At 51.3% G+C, this 19,143-nt stretch overlaps 2 protein-coding genes across 3 annotated transcripts in view; one reads left to right on the forward strand and one right to left on the reverse strand.

Moving 5' to 3' along the window:
• UBN1 (ubinuclein 1) overlaps positions 1–11,742 on the reverse strand; it is a 65,842-nt gene extending 54,100 nt beyond the window's left edge. Inside the window, exons 1-2 of one of the 2 annotated variants that reach the window (XM_075318429.1) lie at positions 11,620–11,742; positions 9,215–9,611 (exon numbers count right to left, since the gene is read on the reverse strand). In XM_075318429.1, coding sequence (XP_075174544.1) covers positions 9,215–9,445 — 231 coding nt within the window. In that variant the 5' untranslated portion in view covers positions 9,446–9,611; positions 11,620–11,742. The remainder of the gene's footprint in view (positions 1–9,214; positions 9,612–11,619) is intronic. The other variant, XM_075318430.1, reaches the window with a different exon arrangement.
• Positions 11,743–11,975: 233 nt separating this feature from the next.
• Positions 11,976–19,143, forward strand: part of GLYR1 (glyoxylate reductase 1 homolog) — a 68,712-nt gene continuing 61,544 nt past the window's right edge. The window contains exons 1-4 of the mRNA XM_075319795.1: positions 11,976–12,133; positions 14,104–14,140; positions 14,454–14,533; positions 16,231–16,372. Coding sequence (XP_075175910.1) covers positions 12,093–12,133; positions 14,104–14,140; positions 14,454–14,533; positions 16,231–16,372 — 300 coding nt within the window. The 5' untranslated portion in view covers positions 11,976–12,092. The remainder of the gene's footprint in view (positions 12,134–14,103; positions 14,141–14,453; positions 14,534–16,230; positions 16,373–19,143) is intronic.

Consider the following 19,143-nt stretch of genomic DNA (forward strand, 5'->3'; position numbering starts at 1 on the left):
AATAATACCTCATAATAGAGCCGTAACGGCTCCGTCCTACAGGTGGGCAACCGCCGCCTGAAGGACTCGCCTACCTAGGCTGGCATCTGCCGAAGCATAGGTATGCACCTGATAGTGTTTCGTGAAAGTGTGCAGGCTCGACCAGGTAGCCGCCTGACACACCTGCTGAGCCGTAGCCTGGTGCCGTAATGCCCAGGACGCACCCACGGCTCTGGTAGAATGGGCCTTCAGTCCTGAGGGAACCGGAAGCCCCGAGGAACGGTAAACTTCGAGAATTGGTTCCTTGATCCACCGAGCCAGGGTTGACTTGGAAGCTTGTGTCCCTTTACGCTGGCCAGCGACAAGGACAAAGAGTGCATCCGAGCGGCGCAGGGGCGCCGTACGAGAAATGTAGAGTCTGAGTGCTCTCACCAGATCTAACAAGTGCAAATCCTTTTCACACTGGTGAACTGGATGAGGACAAAACGAGGGTAAGGAGATGTCCTGATTGAGATGAAAAGGGGATACCACCTTAGGAAGGAATTCCGGAACCGGACGCAGAACCACCTTGTCCTGGTGAAACACCAGGAAGGGGGCTTTGCATGACAGCGCTGCCAACTCAGACACTCACCGAAGTGAGGTGACTGCTACTAGAAAAACCACTTTCTGCGAAAGGCGTGCGAGCGAAATATCCCTCATTGGCTCGAACGGTGGTTTCTGAAGAACCATCAGCACCCTGTTCAGATCCCAGGGTTCTAACGGACGCTTGTAAGGAGGGACGATGTGACAAACCCCTTGCAGGAACGTGCGTACCTGTGGAAGTCTGGCCAGGCGCTTCTGAAAAAACACAGAGAGCGCAGAGACTTGTCCCTTAAGGGAGCCGAAAGACAAACCCTTTTCCAATCCGGATTGAAGAAAGGACAGAAAAGTGGGCAAGGTAAATGGCCAGGGAGAAAACCCCTGAGCAGAGCACCACGACAGGAATATTTTCCACGTCCTGTGGTAGATCTTGGCGGACGTTGGTTTCCTAGCCTGTCTCATAGTGGCAATGACCTCTTGAGATAATCCTGAAGACGCTAGGATCCAGGACTCAATGGCCACGCAGTCAGGTTGAGGGCCGCAGAATTCAGATGGAAAAACGGCCCTTGAGACAGCAAGTCTGGTCGGTCTGGCAGTGCCCACGGTTCGCCGACCGTGAGATGCCACAGATCCGGGTACCACGACCTCCTCGGCCAGTCTGGAGCGACGAGGATGACGCGGCGGCAGTCGGCCCTGATCTTGCGTAACACTCTGGGCAACAGTGCCAGAGGAGGAAACACATAAGGAAGCCGAAACTGCGACCAATCCTGAACCAAGGCGTCTGCCGCCAGAGCTCTGTGATCTTGAGATCGAGCCATGAATGTTGGGACCTTGTTGTTGTGCCGTGACGCCATTAGGTCGACGTCCGGCTTCCCCCAGCGGCAACAGATCTCCTGAAACACGTCCGGGTGAAGGGACCATTCCCCTGCGTCCATGCCCTGGCGACTGAGAAAGTCTGCTTCCCAGTTTTCTACGCCCGGGATGTGAACTGCGGATATGGTCGAGGCTGTGGCTTCCACCCACAGCAGAATCCGCCGGACTTCCTGGAAGGCTTGCCGACTGCGTGTCCCACCTTGGTGGTTGATGTATGCCACCGCTGTGGAGTTGTCCGACTGAATTCTGATCTGCTTGCCTTCCAGCCACTGCTGGAACGCTTTTAGGGCAAGATACACTGCCCTGATCTCCAGAACATTGATCTGAAGTGAGGACTCTTGCTGAGTCCACGTACCCTGAGCCCTGTGGTGGAGAAAAACTGCTCCCCACCCTGACAGACTCGCGTCCGTCGTGACCACCGCCCAGGATGGGGGTAGGAAGGATTTCCCCTTCGATAATGAGGTGGGAAGAAGCCACCACCGAAGGGAAGCTTTGGTTGCCTGAGAGAGGGAGACGTTCCTGTCTAGGGACGTCGGCATCCTGTCCCACTTGCGTAGGATGTCCCATTGAAGTGGACGCAGGTGAAACTGCGCGAAAGGGACTGCTTCCATTGCTGCCACCATCTTCCCCAGGAAGTGCATGAGGCGTCTCAAGGGGTGCGACCGACCTTGAAGGAGAGATTGCACCCCTGTCTGTAGTGAACGCTGTTTGTCCAGCGGAAGCTTCACTATCGCTGGAAGAGTATGAAACTCCATGCCAAGATATGTCAGCGATTGGACCAGTGTCAGATTTGACTTTGGAAAATTGATGATCCACCCGAAACTCTGGAGAATCTCCAGAGTAACGTTGAGGCTGTGTTGGCATGCCTCTTGAGAGGGTGCCTTGACCAGCAGATCGTCTAAGTAAGGTATCACTGAGTGACCCTGAGAGTGGAGGACCGCAACTACTGTAGCCATGACCTTGGTGAAAACCCTTGGGGCTGTCGCCAGGCCGAACGGCAGTGCCGCGAACTGAAGGTGTTCGCCTCCTATGGCGAAGCGCAAGAAGCGCTGATGCTCTGGAGCAATCGGTACGTGGAGATAAGCATCCTTGATATCGATCGATGCTAGGAAATCTCCTTGGGACATTGAGGCGATGACGGAGCGGAGGGATTCCATCCGGAACCGCCTGGTCCTTACGTGTTTGTTGAGCAGTTTTAGGTCCAAAACAGGACGGCTCGACTGTCCCCTCCTCTGTTGGGGTAATTTTGGTTTGGCCTGGGGTAAGGATGTTTCCTTTCCCTTGGATTGTTTGATGATTTCATCCAATCTCTCACCAAACAAACGGTCGCCAGAAAATGGCAATCCAGTTAAGCACTTTTTGGAAGCCGAATCTGCCTTCCATTCCCGCAGCCACAAGGCCCTGCGTATTGCCACCGAATTGTCGGCTGCAACCGCCGTACGGCTCGCAGAGTCCAGGACAGCATTAATAGCGTAGGACGCAAATGCCGACGTTTGAGAGGTTATGGACGCCACCTGCGGCGCAGACGTACGTGTGAGTGCGTCCATTTGCGCCTGACCAGCTGAGATAGCTTGGAGTGCCCATACGGCAGCGAATGCTGGAGCAAAAGACGCGCCGATAGCTTCATAGATGGATTTCAACCAGAGCTCCATCTGTCTGTCAGTGGCATCCTTGAGTGAAGCTCCATCTTCCACTGCAACTATGGATCTAGCCGCCAGTCTGGAGATTGGAGGATCCACCTTGGGACACTGAGTCCAGCCCTTGACCACGTCAGGGGGAAAAGGGTAACGTGTATCCTTAAGGCGCTTGGAAAAACGCTTATCTGGACAAGCTCGGTGTTTCTGGACTGCCTCTCTGAAGTCAGAGTGGTCCAGAAACATACTCTTTGTACGCTTGGGAAACCTGAAACGGAATTTCTCCTGCTGAGAAGCTGACTCCTCCACTGGAGGAGCTGAGGGAGAAATATCCAACATTTCATTGATGGACGCAATAAGGTCATTCACTATGGCGTCACCATCAGGAGTATCAAGGTTGAGAGCGGCTTCAGGATCAGAATCCTGATCAGCTACCTCCGCTTCATCATACAGAGAGTCCTCTCGCTGAGACCCTGAACATTGTGATGATGTCGAGGGGATATCATAGCGAGCTCGCTTAATCGGTCTGGGGCTGCGGTCCGTGTCAGAGACCTCACCCTGGGATCCATGAGACACCCCGGGAGGACATTGCTGTTCCAACTGAGGGGGACCAGGGGGCAATGATTCCACAGTGCCCCTGGCTTGAGATGCCGGCCTGGACTGCAAGGCTTCTAATATCTTAGCCATAGTCTCAGAAAGTCTTTCAGTAAAAACTGCAAACTCCGTCCCTGTCACCTGGACAGTGTTAACAGGTGGTTCTCCCTGGGCCACCCCTAGCAGAGGCTCCGGCTGAGTAAGTGCCACAGGGGCCGAGCATTGCACACAATGAGGGTCAGTGGAACCTGCCGGCAGTATAGCCGTACATGCTGCACAGGCAGCATAGTAAGCCTGTGTTTTGGCACCCTTGCTATTTGTGGACGACATGCTGTTGTCTCCTCTGAGCAATACAGGAGGGTATATAGCCACAAATCAACAGTGCACCCTACAGTGTAAAGTATAGTCTATAATCATATAATCTATAAGTACACTTCTGCACTAGTGGGGCCAGCACCACAGGTGCTGCTTACCGCCTGTGCAAAGCGGTTGTGTGGGCACCAGAAATCCTGCCTGGGTCTCCCTGAGCTTGTCTCTCCTCTCCAGCGTTAGCAGAGCTGAGAGGAATGGCTGCCGGCGTCCTGAGGAGAGGAGGGAGCCGTGGGCGTGACCCAGAAAAGTGCGGGAACTGGTGCCCCACTGTGCAGAGTGAGGGGGGTGGAGTATGCAAAGCATGCTCCAGCCCTCAGTGCTGCCGTCCTGTACAGCGTCCCGCCCTTCCCCTGATTGGCAGGGCTGGGGGCGGGAAGAAAACGAGACTAGGCCGCAAAAGCCGGGGACTCGAGTTATAAGCGCGGCCGCCGTATAAGCGCGGTCGGCGCGGAAGTCCCCGGCGCACTAACAGTCCCAGCCGCGCCGCAGTGATAACCATGGCAGCGGCGGTCAGCGCGGTAGTCCCCCTACACGAACACACTCAGCGATGCTGAAGTGTGTAATGGCACAAACGCAGTCAGCGCCGCTGTCCCCGGTGCACTAGCACACCCAGCAATGCTGGAGTGTTGCTGTGCGCGGTCCCCACGGGGACACAGAGTACCTCCAAGTAGCAGGGCCATGTCCCTGAACGATACTCGGCTCCTATCCAGCATGGTCCTCAGGAGCTGTGGATGGAGCACGGTCTCCTGTGCCTGGAGACCGAAAGGATCCCACTTCACCCAGAGCCCTAATTGAGGGATGGGGAAGGAAAGCAGCATGTGGGCTCCAGCCTCCGTACCCGCAATGGATACCTCAACCTTAACAACACCGCCGACAAGAGTGGGGTGAGAAGGGAGCATGCTGGGGGCCCTGTTATGGGCCCTCTTTTCTTCCATCCGACATAGTCAGCAGCTGCTGCTGACTAAGCTGTGGAGCTATGCGTGCATGTCTGACCTCCTTCGCACAAAGCATAAAAACTGATGAGCCCGTGGCAGCACGGGGGGTGTATAGGCTGAAGGGGAGGGGCATTACACTTTTAGTGTAATACTTTGTGTGGCCTCCGGAGGCATAGCTATACACCCAATTGTCTGGGTCTCCCAATAAGGAGCGACAAAGAAATATTACAGAGCACTGCGCACAAACTATACAATGTACACATAATACTGATCCTGAGTACATCCTGTATTATACTCCAGAGCTGTACTCACTATTCTGCTGGTGCAGTCACTGTGTACATACATTACTGATCCTGAGTACATCCTGTATTATACTCCAGAGCTGTACTCACTATTCTGCTGGTGCAGTCACTGTGTACATACATTACTGATCCGGAGTTACCTCCTGTATTATACTCCAGAGCTGCACTCACTATTCCGCTGGTGCAGTCACTGTGTACATACATTACTGATCCGGAGTTACCTCCTGTATTATACTCCAGAGCTGCACTCACTATTCTGCTGGTGCAGTCACTGTGTACATACATTACATTACTGATCCTGAATTACCTCCTGTATTATACTCCAGAGCTGCACTCACTATTCTGCTGGTGCAGTCACTGTGTACATACATTACATTACTCATCCTGAGTTACCTCCTGTATTATACCCCAGAGCTGCACTCACTATTCCGCTGGTGCAGTCACTGTGTACATATATTACATTACTGATCCTGAGTTACCTCCTGAATTATACTCCAGAGCTGCACTCTCTATTCTGCTGGTGCAGCCACTGTGTACATACATTACTGATCCTGAGTTACCTCCTGTATTATACTCCAGAGCTGCACTCACTATTCTGCTGGTGCAGCCACTGTGTACATACATTACTGATCCTGAGTTACCTCCTGTATTATACTCCAGAGCTGCACTCACTATTCTGCTGGTGCAGCCACTGTGTACATACATTACTGATCCTGAGTTACCTCCTGTAATATACTCCAGAGCTGCACTCACTATTCTACTGGTGCAGTCACTGTGTACATACATTACTGATCCTGCGTTACCTCCTGTATTATACTCCAGAGCTGCGCTCACTATTCTGCTGGTGCAGCCACTGTGTACATACATTACTGATCCTGAGTTACCTCCTGTATTATACTCCAGAGCTGCACTCACTATTCTACTGGTGCAGTCACTGTGTAGATACATTACTGATCCTGAGTTACCTCCTGTATTATACTCCAGAGCTGCGCTCACTATTCTGCTGGTGCAGTCACTGTGTACATACATTACTGATCCTGAGTTACCTCGTGTATTATACTCCAGTGCTGCACTCACTATTCTGCTGGTGCAGTCACTGTGTACATACATTACATTACTGATCCGGAGTTACCTCCTGTATTATACTCCAGTGCTGCACTCACTATTCTGCTGGTGCAGTCACTGTGTACATACATTACATTACTGATCCTGAGTTACCTCCTGTATTATACTCCAGAGCTGCGCTCACTATTCTGCTGGTACAGTCGCTGTGTACATACATTACATTACTGATCCTGAGTTACCTCCTGTATTATACTCCAGAGCTGCACTCACTATTCTACTGGTGCAGTCACTGTGTAGATACATTACTGATCCTGAGTTACCTCCTGTATTATACTCCAGAGCTGCGCTCACTATTCTGCTGGTGCAGTCACTGTGTACATACATTACTGATCCTGAGTTACCTCCTGTATTATACTCCAGAGCTGCACTCACTATTCTGCTGGTGCAGACACTGTGTACACACATTACATTACTGATCCTGAGTTACCTCCTGTATTATACTCCAGAGCTGCACTCACTATTCTGCTGGTGCAGTCACTGTGTACATACATTACACTACTGATCCTGTATTATACTCCAGAGCTGCACTCACTATTCTGCTGGTGCAGTCACTGTGTACATACATTACATTACTGATCCTGAATTACCTCCTGTATTATACTCCAGAGCTGCACTCACTATTCTGCTGGTGCAGTCACTGTGTACATACATTACATTACTCATCCTGAGTTACCTCCTGAATTATACTCCAGAGCTGCACTCACTATTCTACTGGTGCAGTCACTGTGTACATACATTACTGATCCTGCGTTACCTCCTGTATTATACTCCAGAGCTGCGCTCACTATTCTGCTGGTGCAGCCACTGTGTACATACATTACTGATCCTGAGTTACCTCCTGTATTATACTCCAGAGCTGCACTCACTATTCTACTGGTGCAGTCACTGTGTAGATACATTACTGATCCTGAGTTACCTCCTGTATTATACTCCAGAGCTGCGCTCACTATTCTGCTGGTGCAGTCACTGTGTACATACATTACTGATCCTGAGTTACCTCGTGTATTATACTCCAGTGCTGCACTCACTATTCTGCTGGTGCAGTCACTGTGTACATACATTACATTACTGATCCGGAGTTACCTCCTGTATTATACTCCAGTGCTGCACTCACTATTCTGCTGGTGCAGTCACTGTGTACATACATTACATTACTGATCCTGAGTTACCTCCTGTATTATACTCCAGAGCTGCGCTCACTATTCTGCTGGTACAGTCGCTGTGTACATACATTACATTACTGATCCTGAGTTACCTCCTGTATTATACTCCAGAGCTGCACTCACTATTCTACTGGTGCAGTCACTGTGTAGATACATTACTGATCCTGAGTTACCTCCTGTATTATACTCCAGAGCTGCGCTCACTATTCTGCTGGTGCAGTCACTGTGTACATACATTACTGATCCTGAGTTACCTCCTGTATTATACTCCAGAGCTGCACTCACTATTCTGCTGGTGCAGACACTGTGTACACACATTACATTACTGATCCTGAGTTACCTCCTGTATTATACTCCAGAGCTGCACTCACTATTCTGCTGGTGCAGTCACTGTGTACATACATTACACTACTGATCCTGTATTATACTCCAGAGCTGCACTCACTATTCTGCTGGTGCAGTCACTGTGTACATACATTACATTACTGATCCTGAATTACCTCCTGTATTATACTCCAGAGCTGCACTCACTATTCTGCTGGTGCAGTCACTGTGTACATACATTACATTACTCATCCTGAGTTACCTCCTGAATTATACTCCAGAGCTGCACTCTCTATTCTGCTGGTGCAGCCACTGTGTACATACATTACTGATCCTGAGTTACCTCCTGTATTATACTCCAGAGCTGCACTCACTATTCTGCTGGTGCAGCCACTGTGTACATACATTACTGATCCTGAGTTACCTCCTGTATTATACTCCAGAGCTGCACTCACTATTCTGCTGGTGCAGCCACTGTGTACATACATTACTGATCCTGAGTTACCTCCTGTAATATACTCCAGAGCTGCACTCACTATTCTACTGGTGCAGTCACTGTGTACATACATTACTGATCCTGCGTTACCTCCTGTATTATACTCCAGAGCTGCGCTCACTATTCTGCTGGTGCAGCCACTGTGTACATACATTACTGATCCTGAGTTACCTCCTGTATTATACTCCAGAGCTGCACTCACTATTCTACTGGTGCAGTCACTGTGTAGATACATTACTGATCCTGAGTTACCTCCTGTATTATACTCCAGAGCTGCGCTCACTATTCTGCTGGTGCAGTCACTGTGTACATACATTACTGATCCTGAGTTACCTCGTGTATTATACTCCAGTGCTGCACTCACTATTCTGCTGGTGCAGTCACTGTGTACATACATTACATTACTGATCCGGAGTTACCTCCTGTATTATACTCCAGTGCTGCACTCACTATTCTGCTGGTGCAGTCACTGTGTACATACATTACATTACTGATCCTGAGTTACCTCCTGTATTATACTCCAGAGCTGCGCTCACTATTCTGCTGGTACAGTCGCTGTGTACATACATTACATTACTGATCCTGAGTTACCTCCTGTATTATACTCCAGAGCTGCACTCACTATTCTACTGGTGCAGTCACTGTGTAGATACATTACTGATCCTGAGTTACCTCCTGTATTATACTCCAGAGCTGCGCTCACTATTCTGCTGGTGCAGTCACTGTGTACATACATTACTGATCCTGAGTTACCTCCTGTATTATACTCCAGAGCTGCGCTCACTATTCTGCTGGGTCAGTCCCTGTGTACACGACGCTCTCCTGTGACCTCTCTCACCTTCTCCACATGTTTCTTGTTGTTTCTCTGCAGATTACGTAACAATTCGGGATAGAAGAACTCGGGACATTTCCTCTGATCCGGCTCGAATAGCGTCAGCGCGATGCGAACGGTGGCGGCCACTGAGGTCTCGGGGTCTGGATCGTCGCTGCGAGGCTTCTTGGGCGCAGGCGGTTGTGCAGTGGCATTAGATGAGACGCTGGCGAGCTGCACCCTCCGGGGTTCGGCCATGGTGTCCGCAGAGATCAGCTGATAAGCTGCATCATTAGGCGGATTCTCCAGAGAGCGCAGCACCGGGGGGACGACTCCGCAGACTGCAGCTCCTCTACCTGATGGCCTTAACGAGGCTGCACCCGGCTGACAGCATCTGCTCTCTTCTCATCACTGCGGACGGACTCTGAAGAGGAATAATCACAGCGTCAGATTACGGGGAGCACAATATCACGCGGCTGCTCTCTCTATCCCCTATGATTTACACTGCAGCACATTCCTCTTGGTGTATCTGAGGGCACCAAGCCTCTGATCTTATATGGATATTGGGACAATAAAACTTCCACACCACTAATCTCAGCTCATTAACGACTCTGAGCTCAGTGTCCATGTATTATACCGCCTCTGCTCTGCGGATATATTTGTGTTTCTTCAGACACTTTGTTATACGCGGCCTGATGAAGAGCCCTGAGGAGTCCGGCAGCTGCTCTGTGAGGCCTAAGACACACGGCATGAAAATCGGACCGAGTGGAGTGCGATAAAACATTGCCTTCCCCTCGGACCAATATGATCCTGTGTCAGCGCACATGACCGATTATATTCTCAGCCCTAATCGGACCGAGAAAATAATCGCAGCATGCCGCGGGTGCAATGCGACTCTTTTCTCTCGCACCCATACAAGTGTATGGGTGCGAGAGAAACATCGCATGATTGGACCTCAGTCACAATGACACTCGGTCCTGCCAGCGTAAACCGAGTGTTATGCGATGGGATCGCAGTAACATCGCCTAACATCATTTATTTTATTTTTGTTGACATTAAAAAGGTATCAGAACTACGAGATTATAAGAAACGCTCCGGTGTGAACAGTCATTCTGTGCTCCAATACACAGCTCCAGGCAGGCGAGGGCGACGGGAGCGGGCAAAGGGGCCCCGGAGGGCGACCGGACCGGGGAAAGGGGCCGGGGAGGGCGACCGGACCGGGGAGGGCGACCGGACCGGGGAAAGGGGCCGGGGAGGGCGGGCGACCGGATCGGGGAAAGGGGCCGGGGAGGGCGGGCGACCGGACCGGGGAAAGGGGCCGGGGAGGGCGGGCGACCGGACCGGGGAAAGGGGCCGGGGAGGGCGGGCGACCGGACCGGGGAAAGGGGCCGGGGAGGGCGGGCGACCGGACCGGGGAAAGGGGCCGGGGAGGGCGGGCGACCGGACCGGGGAAAGGGGCCGGGGAGGGAGGGCGACCGGACCGGGGAAAGGGGCCGGGGAGGGAGGGCGACCGGACCGGGGAAAGGGGCCGGGGAGGGAGGGCGACCGGACCGGGGAAAGGGGCCGGGGAGGGAGGGCGACCGGACCGGGGAAAGGGGCCGGGGAGGGAGGGCGACCGGACCGGGGAAAGGGGCCGGGGAGGGAGGGCGACCGGACCGGGGAAAGGGGCCGGGGAGGGAGGGCGACCGGACCGGGGAAAGGGGCCGGGGAGGGAGGGCGACCGGACCGGGGAAAGGGGCCGGGGAGGGAGGGCGACCGGACCGGGGAAAGGGGCCGGGGAGGGAGGGCGACCGGACCGGGGAAAGGGGCCGGGGAGGGAGGGCGACCGGACCGGGGAAAGGGGCCGGGGAGGGAGGGCGACCGGACCGGGGAAAGGGGCCGGGGAGGGCGACCGGACCGGGGAAAGGGGCCGGGGAGGGCGACCGGACCGGGGAAAGGGGCCGGGGAGGGCGACGGAACTGGGGAAAGGCACCCCGGAGGGCGACGGGAGCGGGGACGGAAAGCAACTGTATTGGGGGTGCCGTGCAGGAGGGGGACTGTAACAGGGGAGGCACACAGAAACACCACCGTACCAGGAGGGGCACGCGGGAGGGCGCCTGTATATATGTGCATATAGTGTGTAGCTCACACAGGCGGTCGCCATGGGCCCGCACCTCGGCTGACAGGCACCACACACTCCGTGATACCGCCACGGGACCGTTACTTCAGCCGCTCCGACCATTCTAGGTCCCGAGCGCCCGTGGAGCCTTCTTTTATACTCGCGGGTCACACCATTACCATAAGGAGAGGGGGGATAGGAGCAGCCCACAAATATCCGAACACAGGGGATAACCCAACTACCCGGAAGTGCGCCCCGTCGGAGGGTCTGCACTTCTGTCCCCGCTCCTCTACGTCTTCCGGTCCCGCCGGTCACTCGTCCCCGGATAACTCACCGCGACGCTGTCAGGTCCTCGGTACCGGTCACGTGTTCCGCGGAAGCGGCAGAACGTCTCTCTCTCCTCCCCCCGCCCTTCCAACGTCACGTGACTACACCATCCAGGGCGACGACAAAACAACAACAACCGCTGACAGCCGCACGCCGCCTCACGTGACCCGGCTCGGCCAATGAGTGTTCCGCAGGGTCACGTGCGCGCGCTTTGTTCTCTGACGGGAAGTCTCAGCCAGTGAGTTGCCTTCCCGCCTTTTCCTATTGGTGGAGGCCGCAGCGCGGAGGAGGCCGCGGATTGGTCGTCGTCCTGTACGTGAGTGGCGCTGCGTGACGCGTGTGAGGGGCTGGTCGCTACGTGAGGCGCGAGCACGGCGGGCGGGGGTGTTTCCTGCTGTCCCGGCATTCTCTGCGCGGTCAGTGTTCCTTCCTCTCCCCACATCCTCCGCCTTCTCCCCGCTCTGCCAGTGTCGGTAAAAGATGGCGGCGACTGTGAGTCTGCGACAAGGAGACCTGGTGTGGTGAGTGCGGGGGCCGCGGGAGTGGGCGGAGGCCCCGGGACAGCGGTCACTGTGGAGAGCGGCCTGTGCCCGGGAAGAGACCGCGCTGTGCGGGGTCTGAGGAGCAGCGGGGGCCGTGCTCTGCTCAGGGGGGCGCTCTGCGGGGGCTCAGGGGATCGAGGATGAGAGACCTCTACTACAGGGATCAGTGAGGAGGATGGATCCACTACAGGGATCAGTGAGGAGGATGGATCCTCTACTACAGGGATCAGTGAGGAGGATGGATCCTCTACTACAGGGATCAGTGAGGAGGATGGATCCTCTACTACAGGGATCAGTGAGGAGGATGGATCCTCTACTACAGGGATCAGTGAGGAGGATGGATCCTCTACTACAGGGATCAGTGAGGAGGATGGATCCTCTACTACAGGGATCAGTGAGGAGGATGGATCCTCTACTACAGGGATCAGTGAGGAGGATGGATCCTCTACTACAGGGATCAGTGAGGAGGATGGATCCTCTACTACAGGGATCAGTGAGGAGGATGGATCCTCTACTACAGGGATCAGTGAGGAGGATGGATCCTCTACTACAGGGATCAGTGAGGAGGATGGATCCTCTACTACAGGGATCAGTGAGGAGGATGGATCCTCTACTACAGGGATCAGTGAGGAGGATGGATCCTCTACTACAGGGATCAGTGAGGAGGATGGATCCTCTACTACAGGGATCAGTGAGGAGGATGGATCCTCTACTACAGGGATCAGTGAGGAGGATGGATCCTCTACTACAGGGATCAGTGAGGAGGATGGATCCTCTACTACAGGGATCAGTGAGGAGGATGGATCCTCTACTACAGGGATCAGTGAGGAGGATGGATCCTCTACTACAGGGATCAGTGAGGAGGATGGATCCTCTACTACAGGGATCAGTGAGGAGGATGGATCCTCTACTACAGGGATCAGTGAGGAGGATGGATCCTCTACTACAGGGATCAGTGAGGAGGATGGATCCTCTACTACAGGGATCAGTGAGGAGGATGGATCCTCTACTACAGGGATCAGTGAGGAGGATGGATCCTCTACTACAGGGATCAGTGAGGAGGATGGATCCTCTACTACAGGGATCAGTGAGGAGGATGGATCCTCTACTACAGGGATCAGTGAGGAGGATGGATCCTCTACTACAGGGATCAGTGAGGAGGATGGATCCTCTACTACAGGGATCAGTGAGGAGGATGGATCCTCTACTACAGGGATCAGTGAGGAGGATGGATCCTCTAGTACAGGGATCAGTGAGGAGGATGGATCCTCTAGTACAGGGATCAGAGGGGAGCGAGGAGGATGGATCCTCTAGTACAGGGATCAGAGGGGAGCGAGGAGGATGGATCCTCTAGTACAGGGATCAGAGGGGAGCGAGGAGGATGGATCCTCTAGTACAGGGATCAGAGGGGAGCGAGGAGGATGGATCCTCTAGTACAGGGATCAGAGGGGAGCGAGGAGGATGGATCCTCTACAGGGATCAGAGGGGAGCGAGGAGGATGGATCTGTTAGGGAATATGTGTAAAAGAGACAGGAATAAAGATCCAGTCAGGGGATCTGGTGTAAGAGTGAGGAGGATGGATTCAGTCAGGGGATCTGGTGTAAAGGAACAAGGAGGATAGATCCAGTCAGCGGATCTGGTGTAAGAGAGAGAGGAGGATGGAACTAGTCAGGGGATCTGTGTAAGACCATTGAATAAGGATCCAGTCAAGGGATCTGGGACAATGTATTCAGTTATTTGATCTAATATTAGGGATTTGTGATGAATTAGATTTGGATCCAGGAGGGATTGTGTTGGTATTTGTTTGTAGGCAATAGATCATTGTATTAGGGAATCTGGAAGGATCCCGTTACGGGATCTGACATTGGAGACGTATTTTGGGCCATGCTCGTTATCTGCTGTGTTGGATGGGTCCCGGATTCTGACCTCCATCTTTCTTTCTTTTTTAGGGGAAAGTTGGGTCGTTACCCTCCGTGGCCCGGAAAGGTGAGTACAGTGGTGGCCGTGATACAGGTCCGGGAGTGTGAGTTCCCCAATATTTGGTTATTGGGCGCTGCGGGCAGACGCTGTATTATCACAGGTCGGGGTGCAGCCTGTTCCGGGCATCCAGCTGGAGAGGACAGGGCCGCGCCAGATTCACCAGCTGCTGTCAGCCGAGCAAAGGCCGCTCCTCTGCCCTCAGCTCGCTCCACCTAGTGTGAAGATCAGACACCCCTCTATATTATGGTTGAGTCTAATCCGTCCCCCCCAGTTATGTCAGGATCTGCCACACACCCTCAATTTTTTTTTTTTTTTGCAGATTGTCAATCCACCTAAAGATTTAAAGAAGCCACGAGGCAAAAAATGCCTTTTTGTGAAGTTTTTTGGAACTGAAGATCAGTGAGTATCACCGAAAAACCTGTCACAGGGGCTCATCCTGATTGGGTATCAGTGATCACATGATGCACTCAGAATAGGGATCAATATTGTATGTGCACAGTGACTGCACCAGCAGAATAGTGAGTGCAGCTCTGGAGTATAATACAGGATGTAACTCAGGATCAGTAATGTATATGCATAGTGACTGCACCAGCAGAATAGTGAGTGCAGCTCTGGAGGATAATACAGGAGGTAACGCAGGATCAGTAATGTATGTACACAGTGACTGCACCAGCAGAATAGTGAGTGCAGCTCTGGAGGATAATACAGGCTGTAACTCAGGATCAGTAATGTAATGTAAGTACACAGTGACCGCACCAGCAGAATAGTGAGTGCAGCTCTGGAGGATAATACAGGAAGTAACTCAGGATCAGTAATGTAATGTGTGTACACAGTGACTGCACCAGCAGAATAGTGAGTGCAGCTCTGGAGGATAATACAGGATGTAACTCAGGATCAGTAATGTAATGTGTGTACACAGTGACTGCACCAGCAGAATAGTGAGTGCAGCTCTGGAGTATAATACAGGATCAGTAGTGTAATGTATGTACACAGTGACTGCACCAGCAGAATAGTGAGTGCAGCTCTGGAGTATAATACAGGAGGTAACTCAGGATCAGTAATGTAATGTATGTACACAGTGACTGCACCAGCAGAATAGTGAGTGCAGCTCTGGAGTATAATACAGGAGGTAACTCAGGATCAGTAATGTAATGTGTGTACACAGTGTCTGCACCAGCAGAATAGTGAGTGCAGCTCTGGAGTATAATACAGGAGGTAACTCAGGATCAGTAATGTATGTACACAGTGACTGCACCAGCAGAATAGTGAGTGCAGCTCTGGAGTATAATACGGCATTTAACTGTGGATCAGTACAGGATCAGTAATGTATGTACACAGTGACTGCTCCAGCAGAATAGTGAGTGCAGCTCTGGAGCATAATGCCAGTAACATTGTATATATGGGTAGACCTTCAAGCTGTGGTGTAATTCCTTCATATTGCACTATTTGGCTATGTGCATACGTTTAATATTTGGTTGCAGATATTTTGGCACTATTTCTGCATCTCTTAGCAGGAAAAACGTGTGCATTTATAATGTTTTTTTCACATTTTTTTTCCGTGGCTTTCACAGGCAAAAAGGCTGAAAGAATTGACACCCTAAATATGTTTCTTCTGCACCAAATCTGCAAGTAGAGTTGAGCGAGTATGTAACTATTCGTACTCTCTCTGCTCATAATGAGCACTCTGTAATGCTCGCGTATGCATTCCGAGTAGTGTGTGTAATGCATGTCAATGGGGAAAACGATGTAACACGAATAGTGCGGCATTCAGGATACTCATTAAATTGCGAGTTTTCCCCATTGACTTGCATTGCACACACTATTCGGGATGAATACGCGAGCATTGGACAGTGCGCGCTCTGAGTATAGCGAGTGCGAATAGTTAAATACTCACTCAACTCTATCTGCAAAGAAAAACCATGCACAAAACTTCAGGCTTCTCATTGACTTTGTGGCTTAAGGATTTGCTTGTGGTTTTGTGACAAAACCACTAAAAATGTATTAAAAAAAGTGATAAAAGTGTGCCTATCTGTGGTCAGGATTAGTTTTGGGCCCATGATCTGCCCCCTTATGACTTATCTTGCGTTTTCTCTCAGCGCCTGGATTAAGGTGGAGCAGCTGCAGCCTTATCATCTCCACAAGGAGGAAATGATCAAAAGCAACAAAGGCAAACGCTTCCAGCAGTCGGTGGACGCGGTGGAGGAGTTTCTGAAGAAAGTGAAGGCGAAACAAGAGCAGGTGAATGATTTGAGGATTTTCTTTCACCTGTATAATGGGTGTCCCGGCACCCAGCGGTCTGGAGGTTGATCCACTCCGTTGGGTTTGTTTGCGTTACCTTTCCATGTGACGTTCAGGCCGGAGCTGGGACTTTCCATGCAGTCGGGTTCTCACTGTCTTGGCGGCGGAGGGTTTTCGGTTTCTGGTTTGGGAGTGGGATGTGGATATTGGGGTTAAAAGTAAATCCAGTGCAGATTGCCTTTAATTTGGCCTCATCAGTGTCTGCACTTTGCTCCTTGTCGCAGATATTTCGTTGCAGCTGTAACGTGTGAACGGAGCCTTGCTCATTGCAGGGACAGTTACAGGTGTCATTGTGCAACAGCAAGCAGAGATCTTGAAAGCTCTGAGGAGTCATTTAAAGGGGTCAAAAAGCAAATTATCCCCTATCCAAAGATTCACTGGGGGAGGTGGAGGGGGCGATCACTGGGTAATATCCTCAGCCGTCCCATAGAAAATGAATATAGAGGAAACAATCGCACCCCGTCAGAACCTCGCACTTGGGATCTGTGGGGGTCCACGGGATTGAACTACTGATATCGATGACCTTAGTATTCATATGCTATAGTACAGGCATCATGGCTGCTGATGCTGGTGATACAGCCCGTGGCCGCTGTTTGGTGCTTCCCCTTAAAGGGGTATTCCCATCTCCAATATCCTCTCTCAATATGTAGAAAGTGTAATAATATTAGCAAATATCTCCAATTAGAAATATAGTATAGATCTCCTGATATTGCCACGTCACTTAACTCATGTGCAGGGCATTGCAGCTTAGGTATCCAACTGACTAACTCACTATAAGGGTGGTTGTGACCATGGATATCTAATCTGCAATGCCCTGCACATGAGGTAAGGGACACTGCTGTATCAGGAGAACTATACTACATTTCTAATTGGAGGTATTTGCTAATATTATTACACCTGCTGCATATTGGGAGAGGATCTTGGAGATGGGAATAACCCTTTAACTGTTTGACTCCTCAGGGGCCTGTTCCCATTCATTTGATTCGATCAAAGCAGCGGTGCAGCCCATTAATAATCAGACTTAGTTAGGGTCCCGGAGGTCAGTCCTATTGATGTGCCATCAGCAGAGACCATGAAAATCTATCTTTAGACCCACCCCTCACCCCAGTGCAAAATGATGTAACTGTCCATCAGCGCTGTGGTCCATAAGTCTGGAGAAACTCTCTCCATACATGGTAGATGCCAGCTGTGTCTTACAGCAGCACCCTGAGCTGAGCTCCTATCGCCGCTGTGAAGTGTTCACTTACTGCTATCCATCTCTGGCAGGGTCATTAGTGTTTGGTAGTGTTCACATGCTCCAGCGTTCATTTGCCCGCTATCCTGCGACTGGACCATGGGGAATTATTGTGCCACTCTAGTAGCTGCCATCTTGGTATTGCTGGACATCATAGGTAGGCCGTGATTCACCCTATACACTGCAATACAGTGATATCCGGGTCTATAGTGTTAATCAACTGCAAGACCAAATCCTCTAAGGTCACTAAGAATAAAGTGGGGGGGGAATATATATATATAATTTTACATATATAAAATCTATAATATATATAAATATATATATTTTAAAAAATATATATATTATATATTTATATGGGATATACAATAATAAATATATATATCTATCCCTCTTCCGATTAAAATAAATAAATATATATAGTTTTTATTTTTTTTTTTTATCGGAAGAGGGATATATAATATATATTATATACATACACATTTATTTTTTTTATTTATATTTAAAAAAAATATATTATATGTATATAATATATTATATATCCCTCTTCCAATTAATAAAATAAATTATTTTTATTTTTTTAATCGGAAGAGGGATATATATTATATACATACAATATATATATTTCTTCAGCGCTCTATTGGGAGACCCAGACAATTGGGTGTATAGCTACTGCCTCCGGAGGTCACACAAAGTATTACACTAAAAAGTGTAAGGCCCCTCCCCTTCTGGCTATACACCCCCCGTGGGATCACGGGCTTACTCAGTTTTAGCTTTGTGTGCGAAGGAGGTCATACATCCACGCATAGCTCCACATTGTATAGTCAGCAGTAGCTGCTGACTATCTCGGATGGAAGAAAAGAGGACACATATAGTGTCCCCAGCATGCTCCCTTCTCACCAGATGGTGTTGCAAGGTTGAGGTACCTATTGCTGGTACAGAGGCCGGAGCCCCACATGCTGTTTTCCTTCCACATCCCCTTGGAGGGCCCTGTGGAAGTGGGATCTGTCGACCTCCAAGCCCTGAGGCCGGGCTCCATCCACAGACCCAGAAGAACCTGATGGATGTGGAGCACGAGTACTATCAGGGACAAGGCCCTGCATCGGTCAGGTACTCGGTGTCCCCGGCAAGCACAGCACGCTCCGGGCTTGCTGGGCGTTATAGTGCGCCGGGGACATTAGTGATGGGCTTATGTTGCTGCAGCCATGGCTGAGCGACGGGTCATGTTTAGGAACTTGCGCCGACCGCTCATACGGCGGCGGCGCTGATGTGACTTGTAGTGCGCCGGGGACTTGGCGCCGGCCGCGCTTTTACGGCGGGGGCGCCTGTAACTTTAGTCCCCGGCTTCTGAGGCCTGGCACCGCTTCGTTCCCGCCCCCAGCCCTGCCAGTCAGAGGAGGGGCGGGACGCTGTACAGATCTCAGCGCAGGGAGCTGGAGTCTGCTTTGCATTCTCCAGCCCCCTCTCACTGAACACAGTG

This window comes from Anomaloglossus baeobatrachus, chromosome 7 (genome assembly GCF_048569485.1).
Source record: "Anomaloglossus baeobatrachus isolate aAnoBae1 chromosome 7, aAnoBae1.hap1, whole genome shotgun sequence".
In the NCBI taxonomy this organism is placed as follows: domain Eukaryota; kingdom Metazoa; phylum Chordata; class Amphibia; order Anura; family Aromobatidae; genus Anomaloglossus; species Anomaloglossus baeobatrachus.